General features: G+C 34.0%; 1 protein-coding gene across 1 annotated transcript; it reads left to right on the plus strand.

The window, feature by feature from the left end:
• On the plus strand, positions 1–11,543 carry LOC117317567 (2',5'-phosphodiesterase 12-like). Its single transcript, XM_033872401.1, has 7 exons — positions 1–804; positions 1,972–2,111; positions 2,960–3,122; positions 5,377–5,509; positions 5,811–5,966; positions 8,034–8,151; positions 9,681–11,543. The coding sequence occupies exons 1-7, from the start codon at positions 20–22 to the stop codon at positions 9,971–9,973; spliced, it is 1,788 nt and encodes a 595-aa protein (XP_033728292.1). The 5' UTR covers positions 1–19; the 3' UTR covers positions 9,974–11,543.
• The last annotated feature ends 3,641 nt before the right edge of the window (positions 11,544–15,184 follow it).

A 15,184-nucleotide genomic window follows, 5' to 3' on the forward strand; every position in this document is an offset into this window, starting at 1 on the left:
GTAATGGTTGCTCCCTATCATGCAATCCACTTGTCATGCGGCTAAAAGGATTTCAAGATACTTTCACACAACATTAGCAGGCAACTACTGGAAAAGAATGGCACACTGTTATGTCCGATCTATTCCCGAGGAAGAACGATTAAAAATTTCATTTCAATATGGAATTGAGTCTAAACCTCAGAGGATGTTCAATTTCGAGCGTCGATTTGACGAAACTGTTGGCGATCTCATTAATCGCCTTCAGGCAGGTATCGAAAAGAAATGCCTTAAGAAAAAGAAGAAATCAGCTAGTGGAGCGAATGAGGAACCACTTCTCCCACCTATATCTATTTCTTTAGACGGAATCGACTTCAATAAGGAAGCGATCATCAGAGATTCTATGGTAAATGGAAGCGTACTGAAAATTGCCGATTGCAAATTTTCTGTTATTGTAAACGCACCGACAATTACGAAAATATCTCTTCCTGACTCAACTATGGCTGACTTTCCTGTAATTCCATTGATTGATGCAGAATTTCTTGATTTAAATGACTCAGAATTTATATGGAGTAGGTTCAAAGGAAATGATACGAACTCGAATATACCAAATTTCAGTGAATGTGAAGAGGTTAGTCGTTCGTGTGTTTATAACACATCTGTTGACGATATCGGCTGGACACTCATGTTGAAGTGTGTTCCTAAAAGAGGATCAGTATCAGGGATAGAAGAGTCTGCGATAATGAAGAGTCCAATAACCCCAGGACCAGGAATTTGTCCATTCCAAGCCAGACATTTATTTACAGAATCTGTTACAGAACCACATTGGTAATTATTAAAGAAATGCTTGTTAATCATAATGTAATACGGCGCATGATTAATTTAATTTAAATCACTGCCTCCGCTAGGGATCAAACCCAGGACCTCTGGCTTACTAGTCTTATGCTCAACTGATCAAGCTAAAGAGAAGATCTCTGTAGACAAGCAGTATATTGCAGCTACATGTAGTATTTCCCAGGGCTACATTAACATGTTAAATGATAGCTAGCTGATAACTTCTCTGTAGCTCTGCCTCATTCAGCACATCATTATCTAGTAAGTCACGTCGAAAACAGTTCACAAATTATAACACTGTATATGCATATAGTTAGTGGGTCTTTATAGCGATCAACCAGTGTCTTTCTCAACTGAACTCCCTGATGAGCATGCATCTGAAGCTGCCATTTCGGGGATAACAAATTACACAGATCGTTTCTTGCACAGCGGGGCGCCCTAGCAAATATATTCAATAACAGCAGAATCAACAGTAGTTAAATTTCAAGAATGCAACACTGTCTGTGCCATGACTCAAACTAATCACCCTTTTGCCATGTAGGCCTTCGTCCTGATCATTAAAAAAAAACTTTTGGTACATTGGCACCTTACAAGGACACCAATCAATATTCCTCCTGAGAAATTTGAGGATGAAATTTTGATAAAAAATACCGGAAATTTATGCTCAGTAATTACACCTGCTTTGGTTTGACTGATAATACCAGAACTCAGAACTTTGTTCTAAAATGGAACTCGGGGACTGTACTTTGTATTAACTTAAATACCTTTATGGGGGTCTAGCAGCATAGTGGTAACATTCTCGCCTTTCATCCGTTTTAATAGCTACAATGTAGATGGTGAGGTTTTGATTTGATTCCTGCGCTGATTGGCCTTGAAAAGGTATGGGGTCACCTGTCTGACGATATGAGATTTCTTCAGGTAATCCTTGTCAGCTGCCATCCAGACTAACATCTAAGTGTGATTTATATTAGTTGGTATAACTTGTTTCACAGTTGTAAAATAACTAAAGTTTACTTTTTACATGGCCTTGGCTACTGAATACATAGGCACTCAAAAACATGTTCTGTTTCAAAACTGTAAGATTTAACTTAAAACTGTACATTTTGAAGTAGATAGATATTTTTGTCCTTACCTTTAACTTTTTGACTGTTGTGTTGACAGTATCCGGGTGATGAGTTATAACATTCTGGCTGACTTCTATGCTGATACTGACTACACCAGAGACATCCTGTACAATTACTGTGCACCCTATGCCCTAAAGGGTGACTACCGCCGACCTCTTATCATGAAGGAGATTTATGGTATGTCACATCGTATTTTAAGAGTACATGATATCAATATCCATTTGTAAATGTAGCCTTTCTAATTGTATGGATGATGCTGCAGCTTATGATAAAAAAAAAGTTTATTTATGTATCAGATTTATTAATGATATCAGGGCATCCAGTAGACCCTTGAGAGTATGTTTTTGACTCTCCAAATTGAGATCTGACTCTTGGGTTTGAAGGGACATGCCTATTTGACATATGCTTTGACCCTTCAGATTTCTCAGAAACAGTGATTTGATATAAATTCTCGCTGAAAAGTCTGATTTGTACAGCCATTTAAAATGTTCACTTATCTAGTAGGAAAAGTGTGTATACAAAGTCATGTACAAATGTATTCAAATTTTAATTCAACATTGATAGCAACGAATCTAATGACAACTGCAATGATTGAAAATGTAAGATTGATAATTTGTGAAATTATCATTTGTTTGAAAATTTTAAATGTTTCAAAATTGTACTGTTTGCATGATAATTGTATGATTTGTTTGATCTGACGATTGTATTATTTATTTTTTGATTGTATGACTCCTTCAATAATTGTATGATTCATTTGATGATTTGATGATTTGTTTAAAAATATGTGTGATTTGTTTGATGATTTGTTTGATAAATGTCTGATTTGTTTGTTAAATGTATAATTTGTTTGATAATTTGTATGATTTTTTTGATGATTTGTATAATTTGTTTGATAATTTGCATGATTTTTTGATGATTTGTATAATTTGTTTGATAATTTGTATGATTTGTTTGATAATTTGTATGATTTGTTTGTTAAATGTATGATTTGTTTGTTAATTTGTGTGATCTGTTTGTTTATACAGGCTATAACTGTGATATAATGTGTTTACAAGAAGTGGACAGGAAAGGGTTTAATTCCTATCTGACATCAGCACTAGATTCTATAGGATTTACAGGGGTTTCACAGTGGAAAGGTGCTAATGCTCCAGAAGGGGAGGCAATCTTCTTCAGGAGATCTAAATTCAGGTATGTATTAAATCATTTCAATAACACATTGTATGGGTCAATCATAACAAGCCAAGAAGACCTCGATGGTTCATCTATTTATTTGTCGACCAGTTTCGCTCAACTGGTCGATGAATAAAAAGATGAACCATCGCGAGGTTTTCTTTACCTATTGTGATTAGCCCCTTCTCTTCTGCATAGTTTCCTTACTTCAATCACTCTGCATACTTCAGGTATCATTATCATGTCTAGGGACCCAGGATCCCACAACCCACCAACACATAACCTTACCAGTATTGACTCTACCTCCCGTTAACATCATTTAATTTATTGACAGATTTGTATTACCAGGTAGCTTTATGATAGTTAGTATATTAAAATAAAGTTTATATGTTTACATGTTAATTGTACAATTGATCATCATATATTACAAAAGACAATGTAAGCATATATCCAGACAGTGTTAATAATTGATACACAGGATAATACTAGATATCTACAGAGGTAAGTAATTAATATTTTTAAAGTGGGTAAAAATATTTAAGACCAGATAATTCAAGGGAATTGTTTACAGTCTTTATATTTGATTTATCTTCTTTTTTTTGTAATTTATTTTTTATTCATTTTCAATTTTTTTACACAAGACATACAATACATAAAATAAACACTAAAGACAAGCAATAGTTCATCATTGATATTCAGAAATGCAATACACATTGAAAATTAAATTAAGACATAATTATGGACCAAAAACAGAAAATCTCACACAGAACAAAAAAAATAAATAAATCAAAATAAATAAATAAAAAGAATAAAAATAAATAAAAAAACAGAAATAACACTTACAAAAGAGAAAAGTTTTACATTTATGCACAGAAAAACCATCAAAAGAAAGCACAGACATAAAATGCACTTACACGAAAAACAATACAAAAAAAATACATACAAAAAATACACTGTGTTATCCTAGATCAACAATATTTACGAAAGTCGGGGAGGGGATTTAGCGTTCCGTTCGTACGTACGTATGTTCACTTTTTGTCAGCACTCTTGCGACTTCATTTTTGAACGGATTCTGACCAAACTTCATACATGGGTCCAGCATGGGAATACCTCGAACGAGTTCGTGTTTCAGGGTGCCAAGTTCAAGGTCAAGGTCACTGTTACTATTTATAGAAAATCTTTGTCAGCACTCTAGCAACCTCATTTCTGAACGAATCCTGACCAAACTTCATATATGGGTCCAGCATGGGAATACCTTGAACGAGTTTGTGTTTCAGGGTGCCAAGGTCAAAGTCAAGGTCAGCGTTACTATTTATAGAAAATCTTTGTCAGCACTCTTGCGACTTCATTTCTGAACGAATCCTGACCAAACTTCATATATGGGTCCAGCATGGGAATACCTCGAACAAGTTCGTGTTTCAGGGTGCCAAGGTCAAAGTCAAGGTCAGCGTTACTATTTATAGAAAATCTTTGTCAGCACTCTTACGACTTCATTTTTGAACGGATTCTGACTAAACTTCATATATGGGTCCAGCATTGGAATACCTCGAACGAGTTCAGTTCAGGGCAAATGACAACTGATGTTATTTTAATGTCCTGCAATAACCCCACCCCCCATTTTGCGTCAGAGTTCATTTGTATCGTTTGCGATGCCTTGTTATTTTATTATACTGAGGAGTTCATACAAAAGATGAATGAAAAAATTGATTATCAAATTTACTTATTCTTCATTTACAAAGATAAAGCAATCAAATGTTGGGGTTAAAAACAAAAACATTACCTGTTAAAGATTTACTTGCTCAACCTAATTTTATAATAATGCTACTATTAATTAAAACGACTTCAAGAATCAATGGACCACAATTTACCATATCAGTATCTTCAACTATAGGTAGAATTTTACATAAGAATAAGATAAACTGTATTCAAATTATCTTTTCCATTATTCTAAACTTAAATTGTTTGATCAACTGATTAGTATGAGAGAAGTATGGACACTATATTTACGTATCAACAAAGCTACTAAATTAACCACTAATATAATGTATGTGTGCCTAGATGGAAAGAGACCTTACGTATAACATAATGAAGGGGTAAAGTCGGTAAACCGCAAAAACTCATATCAACAGGTGATCCTACTATTTACCTCTAATCAAGGAAATATAATTTTTGCTGGTAGTCCATCAGATTATCTACTTGACCTTGGTCCTAAGTAGAATTAATTTTATTTAATATGTTGCTACATTGTATTTCCCGTATTTAATTTTTGCAGCTTCGTAGCAGAACACAACATTCTCTTGTCAGAACAGCTGAAGAACAACCCTGTGTATGCTGATATGGCAGAAAAAATCAGTGTAGACAGAGAGTTTACAACTTTGATGGAGGGTCATGGAGCTGTACTGCAGGTGTGTAAATCGATCAGCTTCTGTTTCTACAGCAGTTTTCTAAACATTGGTGCCATACATTGTGGAGACCAGTATGGGAGATTGGTGATGGCTTTAAGGGATTTCACTCTGAAATAAGAAAAGTTTGCTTGTAGCTTGATTATAAACGATTCTAAAACAATTCAGTTGAATATATTGAAAGAAATGATCCTTGTAGATATATGAATTATTTTTTTCATGGAGTGACAGTGTATTGGTGAGTAATTGTATAACTAAATGCATCAAAACTACATGCGTTTAAATTTTAATTCCTTCGTGCTAGGTGTTAGTGGTGAGGAGCATTGACGACCCAAATCAGGTTATATGTGTGGCCAACACTCACCTGTACTTCCGTGCTGATGCTGATAGAGTAAGACTACTGCAGTGTGTTCTTTGTGTCAAACATCTGGAGCAACTTAAAGCAACATACAAAGATCAGGTGAGCCAGTAAAGTAGCATTAATAACCTTGAGAAATGTGATTACAGTGAAGAGACTATATGTTCTGAGGTCATCATAATTAACCTCAGGAACTAATTTTTCAAAGGTTGATAAATTATTGTATTAACCTCGAAGGAGGTTGATATTGTTTTATAGCATACAAAGATCAGGTGAGCTTGAATCAGGAGTCTCATTAATAACCTTGAGAAAGATGATAAAAATGTAGTGAGATTAACTTTTCAAAGGTTATTTTATTGACCTCAAAGGCGGTCAATAATTGTTTTATTTTATAGCACATGATGTAAAAGGTCAAATATATAGCAACAAATATTTCCTTATCAACCAGTGGTAATAGTCTTGGGAAACCTGTGTAAAAAAACTACTTTTATATTACATTGTAAATAACATATGGCGTCTTGAAAAATCCATGATAATGCCGTATATTTATTATCAAATAAGAACCCTTCCCTAGTGTAAAACTTAAATATAAAAAATTGGTGAAAGTTGATTTGTGAACCACCTTAAGTTTATTATTATAATATTAAAATCAATGAATCTGAAAAAATGAAGTAGAGGTCTTGGTAATGGATTCATTGGTGGATAAATACGATAGTGAGGATGAGACAGGGAGTCAGAGTTCATCATTGAGTTCATCATTGAGTTCATCATTAAATGTATTGTTGCCTTAATCCATAATTCAAGACTTTGACCCTTGTGAGTATGCATGATCATGAATTTTCAAGTGATTCCCAAAACTTAGTTTGACTTGATGTGGCTGTTCAGATTTTTAGGTGCTGTACAAAACAGCAACCTTTAAGCGGTCATCTGCAAATTTCGCTACACTTAATTCATTTGGAACTCTCTGGGGAATCCATGATTTAAGCTTTTATATGTTTGAATACATTTGTTGAATTTAAATAAGTTATAGAAAAAACAGCTGAAATCTTACCCAATTACCTGTTTTATCCCTGAGTCATTACCTTTGCTTCCTGGTTTGTGCAAGGGGAGGTAACTTGTATACACTCTTGTTGATGCGACATTGGAAAGTTACCTCAGGCTCTTGGGTTGATAAAAATGGCCCTCTACCTTCGAATACTGTTTTTAGTTTCAGATTTGTCAAATGGAAATCAATAAGTTAAATCTCCAATTGTTTTTACATTCGATACTTAAAATGAAAGAAGAATACTTCCTATTAGTTTGTCATTTCCGAGAAATAGGCCACACAGAAAATGCTGTGCTGGTTGAGTTGGTTTGAGTGATTATTAGGCGAAACCTAAAGTTAGCTTGTTTCCGCAACAGAGATTGCAATAAATTAGACAATAGTGAAATGCCTAATTGCTTGCACAAAATATATACAATTCAACAGATAAGGTGGACCTATTCATCGGGAACAAATTAAATTCCCGAGACGAGTTTCTTCTAACGAAAATTGTCAGATCTTTAATTAGGATACACAGGGAGAAAAAAAAGCAGTATATTGAGTACAATTTAAAAACTGAGGTACCAAAATAAACTGGGAGAGTATCTCACAGGAATCCTATAGGGAATCGCGATGTGGTTTATCAAGAAACATGATGGACATCAAGGATTAATCGAACTAAGAATTAAAATTAATCATAGTATGCCAATTCAAGTGAAGTTTTAAACGGAATTCTTCACTGTTCACCACAACTTTAACACAACCAGAGCCTTTTAAAAGTGAATAAAATTCCTTAAAACGACATAGGATAATCATCAGTAAAACATTCAGGAATGCACTTAAAAACCATAAAAATGTCTTCTTATCATTACAAGCCATTTTATATTTTTCATAATATTTATACTTTTCTCCTGTATTTCGATCCCTCATGCACATCACCTGAGTGGCCTCGACACTTTGATTACATTTTCTCAGTGCTAGGTCAAATATCTAGTTAGACCAATCTATAATGCAGTGTATAGCAGTAATATGTAGTTAAAGGTTTGTCTCTTTAGAGATCAATGTATCAAATATAAAGATTGACTGATAGATATTTAGTACTTTCTCATGTATACCTGTCAAAAACATCCAGTGTGTGTTTATTGTAGGGAATGGATTTGGCGATTATTTTCTGTGGAGACTTCAACAGCAGACCTGCACGTGGAGTTCATCAGTTTATTACCCAAGGTTTTGTACCCAGCGATCTCTCGGACTGGAACGCTCCAGGTAAAGGGAAATTACTCTGTACTTTCATTCTTTCTTCCATTAGTGTGGTCACTCTGTCTATCAGTATGTGACCAGGCAGAAAGATAAAATTTGAACTTTTAAAGAAAAAAAACTAATAATAGAAAACGAAAACTTCTTTTTGTAAACTACCAGAGTGTTCAATAGATTTATCTTCGTTTAACTTCCATAAAATCTGCTCAGTTATATCATCAGCTCATAGTAATGTATGTGTTTACCGGGGTAGTTTATTAGATCACCTGGTCCAAAGGACCAAGGGGAGCTTATGCCATACTGTGGCGTCTGGCGTTTGTCTGTCCCTCTGTCCATCCGTCAACAATTACCTTTTGAACAAGATAACTTGTGTAAATATCATCAAAGTTTGATGAAACTTTGTATACAGTCAGATGTCGTCAAGATCTCGGACGAGTTGGAAAATGGAAAATATTTGACAGTTCTGTAACTGACAGAGTGATTGCCATTTGTAATAATAATATTATTAACAATTCTTTTGGTTAACCTTGGCCAAAAGATAAATATTTTCAAAACGCTACCAGTCCTGAAAAACTTAATCAATTTTGATTGGTCTGGAGGATCTGTTGGCAGTGTTGTATGTTGTATAAATGAAGGATGTCACCCCCCTTGGGGCGGGAGAAAAGGGACCCCTTAGGAGAAATTTACCAAATGAAAAGTCAAAAAAAAAAACTTTGATGCCTTGGAAATGGAAGTTCAAAAGTAGGAAAATATTTGAAATATTTCAGCTTAAATTAGAGTATTTTGCCATAATTACTGAAATCTCTCGATGAGGGATGCTGGCTCTCTGGGCCTCCATTTATTGTTTAACATCCTACCAACAACTAAGGTCATTTAATAGAAAAGTATGTGATAAATGCCCAGAAAAAGAATGCCTTTATGGCAACAACCAGTATGTCTGATCGACTTTGGGCTTCTGTATGTGTGGCTTTAATCTTTAGTCAGTCATTCTTCAAAACAAACCAGTTTGCTCATGCGTGCAAGAGTGTTTTTTTTTGTTGGTTCATATAGACAACGCAGCACCACATTAAAGATTCCCCGTAATTAGTGGGTAATAACCCGATTTTAATTACAATTATGAAGAACTACGGTATTGATCCTCTCATTACATCATCATTAGGGTATATTTTCTACATTCATCATATTTTTGTAATCTTGTCATAATCTATATTTTACAACCACGGACGCTGTTTCTTGTTAGTATTTAAAGAATATAATTATGTAGTAGTAGAGACTAATATATTCCCCTATAAATACTAACCAGAAGCAGACGCCTGTACATGTGCAAAAACAAAGAAAGGCTTTAAGTAAATGGTTGAAGAAGAATCTTTTCCCTGTATTTAATAATAAGTTTCAAGCAATGTTATTATGTCAGGGTAACTCGATATGAATGGTTTCATTTATGCTGAATTTATAGTCACATTTATTGGTGTCCATAGGCTGTAAGCTATTGGAACATGTCTTCAAAATAATAGAGTTTTTTTTTTCCATTTTCACAGATAAAGCAGAAGACGCTCACCTTACCAATATGGCGTTTTCTCACAGTCAGTCGCTGATCAGTGCTTGTGGATATCCGAAATACACAAACTATGTTGGCAACTTCAATGAAATGTTGGATTACATTTTCATAGACAGCAAAAAGTTTAGTGTTGAAAGAGTTGTCCCCCCTCCCGAGCATGAGGAGGTTGTGTTACACACCGCCTTGCCTAGTGTTGTATTTCCGTCGGACCATATAGCTCAAATTTGTGATATTAAATGGATTCAAACTGACCAGGCCATGAAAGTTGATTGAATCACCATAGAATCTGATGTGGAGAAAATGACCAAGGTCACTCTTCATTGTAGTTTGCAAAAAACAATCTTCCACCAATTTCAACATTAAATTTGACCATTTTTATGAGTCATTTGGTAGAAAACTATTTTTCAGTGTTTGGTTTCAAAGGGAATTTAAAAAAAAAATGTTTTTATATTATTATCAGGTAGATTAAAATTTTACACACCAGGTTCATCTACAGTTGTTCAAAAGGTGATTAGCTTAATCTCTTAATGAAAATCTCATTTCTCCTTTTATGTATTCTTTGAAATAGTAGGAGGACACTAAAGAGTGTCATATTTTCAGAAAATTTTGTCGGGTTAGTTTACCAAAAATGATATGTTTTTTCAGGATTTAAAATTGTTGTCAAACTGTGATTTGCCTAATAATCTTTTGAAAACTGGGCCCTGATCTAACATAATCTTTATTAGATTTGATATATTTGATATAAAAATGATCAATTCTACATCTTTAAGATTTTGCTTAATTTCTACAACATTATTACTAGATGGATGGATTAACAATCCAACTTACCTATAGAATCTATTTTAAGAAAATATCACCTAGGATCAGTGAATTAAAGATACAGTATATAAGTCAGGTTAAAATCTTGAGTATGTGAAAAAACTGTCACCAAGAGTTTTCATGTCCTAAAACATTTTTTGTGTTATTTTGCTATCTGTGATAATATATTTCATCTTTCATAACAAACTTTAGACCTGTTGTTATTTTCACCCTCTTGAAATGGAGACTTAAGTATAAATGTAAAGAAAGTCTCCCAATTTTCATGCCATTTTGTCGCCATATTGATCTTCATCACAAGGCTTCCAATTTGTAATGAATTTGATTTAAAAATGCTATTCTTTCAAAAGAACATATAGGGCATTGGGTAGAAATAAAGCACATACTTATTAAAGAAACACTGAGGTTAAAGGGACATTCCTTCATTTGATTAAAGTTTAGGTCATCAAAATTAAACTTACTGGAAAATACATATTTTTTCCAAGTAGTAAAAGTTATAATCTTTACATTAATAAGGCAGTTTTACTCTCAAGATAAACCAAAGTTCTTCTAGTTTTAAATTACTGCAAAGACATACAGAATTTGTATACGATAAACCTTTTTCTCGTACATTTTGGGGTTAATTTCATTACAAGTAGGCACAGACACTCATTTAATCATTGTTCAGACATAGATTTTATCAGTAGAAATTGTGCATGTTTCTGACATCTGAACGAAGGATTGCCCCTTGAACCTAGGTAAATGTAAATATCACAATGAAATCAGGCACTCTTCTGTATTTCAAACTCAAACTAGTTATACATTTGTATATTCATGTCAACCAGAATTGGCTTTATTATTGTGAAATTATTTGATCGATTCAGTTTCGATTTACTGATTTGTCAATTTTGTAACAAGAGATTTAACAGAAACTTTAACGACCATATTGTCAACACTTGATGTAAAGATGAATTTATAGGTCTGTTCATTTGAAAATTTGGAAAATATGTGGAATTGAAGAGGACCAATAAATGGTTTTTAACTCTGATTCCATTGTTGAATTCTATATAATTTAATTTTGCTTGTAACATGCATTTTCATTGGCTCAAAAAATTATGTTATCATCTCATAACATAAAAATTGGTTGACTGTGACGTCAGCGGAGTAATCGTTGTTCACGGGATTTTGTATTTATCGATGTGTTTTTAAATATCTGGAGCAATATAAACATGTTAAACTTAATGAAAATGAAAAAACTGGGGTGTATTCTTTTCATAAACCGCTTCGCGGTTTATTCAGAGTACACCCCAGTTTTTTGTGTTATTGCTCAATAACGTAAAAAAATATTACAGTTAACCCTTAAATAACTACGTAATACCATGAACATGTATACAGGTGTTTCAGGGTGCCAATGTCAAGGATTTTGTTACTGGTACTATTTAAATGGAAAATTTGCCAAAACTCCAATGACTTTTGTTTTCTTTCTCTTTTGAACAAACAAAATTTCATACTATATTAAAGTAGGCTATTACCTTGAATGAGATCATATTTTAGGGTGCCAAGGTCAAGAACAAGGTCACTATTTGTATATGGCTTATATCAGGATATTTCGGAGATGTATTTGGCCGGCGAGGAAATTTGTATCGCTTGCCTTGTTGTTATTGAAGAGTATAGCATTTTTTTTTTCGGCTGCTAGCGAACTATATATATAACAGAATACTAACAAAGTTAACAGAATTAAAATTCTAATTCAAAATCAATAAAACGAGGACAAAATACTAACAGTGTGAATTAAAATGTGCGTAAATGAAAAAAAGTACAAGGATAATACCAGGTGTACCGGAAGGGTAAGCGACCCCAAACTGAGAACTAAGGTATCACCAGGCATATCAACAAGTATTATACATGTTAGCCCTAGTTTCCTCTGGCCCTGACACCAATGGCCATTTTCGTGCGGTCCAAACGGTTAGACCACTTGAACCGGCCGGTGTTGTTGGTTTATGAAATAAACATGGGCCTGGTGATTTTATATTGTTTTTAGACGAGCCTTGACAAAGACTTCCCAATGCCTGTATTAACATTTGCAGGTCCGTCAAGAAAAATGTTTGAAATATTACATTTAAAAAACTGACGAACCGGTTTGTCCACATAAACGAACAGGCCCCATGTCTGGTGTTGGGCCAGAGTAAACTCGGACTATATACACGTCTGATTAGATATTTCAGAAAATTTATGTTTTCCTTGTTTATTGCCTCGTGAACAAGCAGTGCCAATTTGAGGCGCAGTATCCTTGTAGTAGATGTAGTAGTCCTCACTGAAGAACATAGGGAGGCCCGTCGAATGCCACCTAGAGCAATGCGGGTAAAGTGTCTTGTCCATTGACTCGATCACGACAATACGGACCGAACCGTGTTTTATCTTCCCGAGAAAGGGTACGGAGTGTCGAACCACACACATCGGATTCACCTGAGGTTACGTGGGTCATACTCTAACCGACTGAGCTATTACAGACCCTTCATCGCACAAGGAAACATATTTCTCATCCATTAGGCCGCGTCATCAACCGTAAAGACTTAATCATGGTTTGACAATAATAAAAACGTACAGATTGTAGAAAAGTTTATTGTCGAATATCAAAAACCATTAAATGTTATAATATAAACAACAAATGCGACGATAACCAATATGTAAGGTAATAAGAAATTGCGTAAATGTAAATAGTATCACTGCCACATTATTTACACAGTACGAAGATATTTCATATTGTTTGCATGGGGTTCGCAGCAAATGATTTTTTGATCATATCATTTGTGACTATAGTCGGCAGTTCCTGAGTTGATTCTAAGGAAGCTTGTCACTAAATACTATCAATAAACTAATTTCTTTATTAAGCCATGTCGTGATGTTTCACCAACTCAATACATCTACAGGGATGTGAATTCACACAAAGAACAACCATGACAATGTGTTGTTTGTTGTTAATGCCAGGATAATTATTAAATGTGTATTTTCCTTTTATAATCCCAGTAGTTCGGTGTTACAGCGAAATTGATGTACACAATTGTAATTAAAAGTGACGATTTTGACTAGATATGAGGTTTGAATTGTACCTATATCTGATTTCTCTTACTGATAATTTAAGGGCACACATAGTAAAAGTGGTTATCAGTATGTTCGGATAATTATAGGTTTGGTTGATAAAACTACCCACCTCGACATGAATTAATATCAATACACAATTGATAAATATATCAGTAAGCCTTGAAGAGAGAATAAATATTCGAAATATAAGCTATATAAGAATGAAAAGAAATACCAATAATGTGATTATAATTTTTTTAAAGGTGTATTATGTGACCTTAGTTTAATAAGTTATATATGGAATAGAATTAATTTATTTAGCATTTAGAAGGTTATAGAACAGTTGGTGTCATGTTTTACACAAGCCTCAGTTAGGGTTGTGGTTTTCCTACACCCAGCACAATGATCAGAAATGGTACGACATTAACTATCAATGTATTATTTTCATGTAATAAAGGAGATCAGGTAAAATGTTGAGAACTTGATACATGTACACACGTACTAAATAAGTATTTACGTCAGTTTAATTTAAAACAGATTTTTGTGCAATTTGGATTCTATGTGACGAATATTGACATGATAATGCCACAAAATCGTTCTACCAAATTTATATGGCATTCATGACACAGAAGAATTAAATTAAACCGGAAGTGCAACGATTAAAAAACAGGCTTAGAAAACTGTCATTGGCCTTACATTTTTACCTTGTGTATACTTTATTATAATATTACAAGTTGATGCTCGCTATTTTTTAAACTCCGGCGATATTCAATACTGCCTATGAATGCCACCGACAGCATTATATAGTGTAACTAATTAAATAAAAACATACATGATTTATAATCGATTTGTTTTTGGAAGACAACAATACGTATTGTATACTAGTAAATGCAATTATTTTAAAACAGACCGGACAAGGCTTTAAAGGCTAATCACCACAAGTACGTCAAAAACGGTCCTACAGTGTCACGTGGTAGGTGAAGGACAGAATAGCCAATAGAAATTCAGAAATAAATGTGAAATACAAAACGGAAAATTACACTGTATCACAACACATGCTGAAGACAAATCTATCAACATAATGCATTTTGATAAAATATGGTTATAAATTGTCAACTCTTAACCTGATTAGCTGAGCCGATCACACGAAACTTCTCGCTTGTAATCGTCTTTCAGAGAAGATAACAGTATAAAGACTATGAATTGAGGATGCATATTATTTGGTTTTCAAAATAACAACATCCGCATATACTGTACAGATGGTAATTTTCGCGGGATATTTAATTTCGCTATATTCGCGGTCACTGAATAAATCGCTAAATTCAATACCAAACGAATATTAATATTAACACACACAATTGATTGAAATGGCATACCCACAAACTAGGTCCGACCGGGACATCCCCGAAATATTAGCCCCGTGAAATTTAACACCTATACAGTATGATAGTGATACTTCTCCAAACCGAACAAATATCCATGTCCCATGCATGTTCGGTTTAGAGAGGTTCCACTTTATCAAAAACAATTATATTTGTTTCTAATCTCAAAGGAAATATAGAAGTCGTAAGCGCTGTCTCGGTAAACGGATGAATCATATCAGAAATG

The sequence above is a fragment of the Pecten maximus genome, chromosome 19, assembly GCF_902652985.1.
Source record: "Pecten maximus chromosome 19, xPecMax1.1, whole genome shotgun sequence".
NCBI lineage: Eukaryota > Metazoa > Mollusca > Bivalvia > Pectinida > Pectinidae > Pecten > Pecten maximus.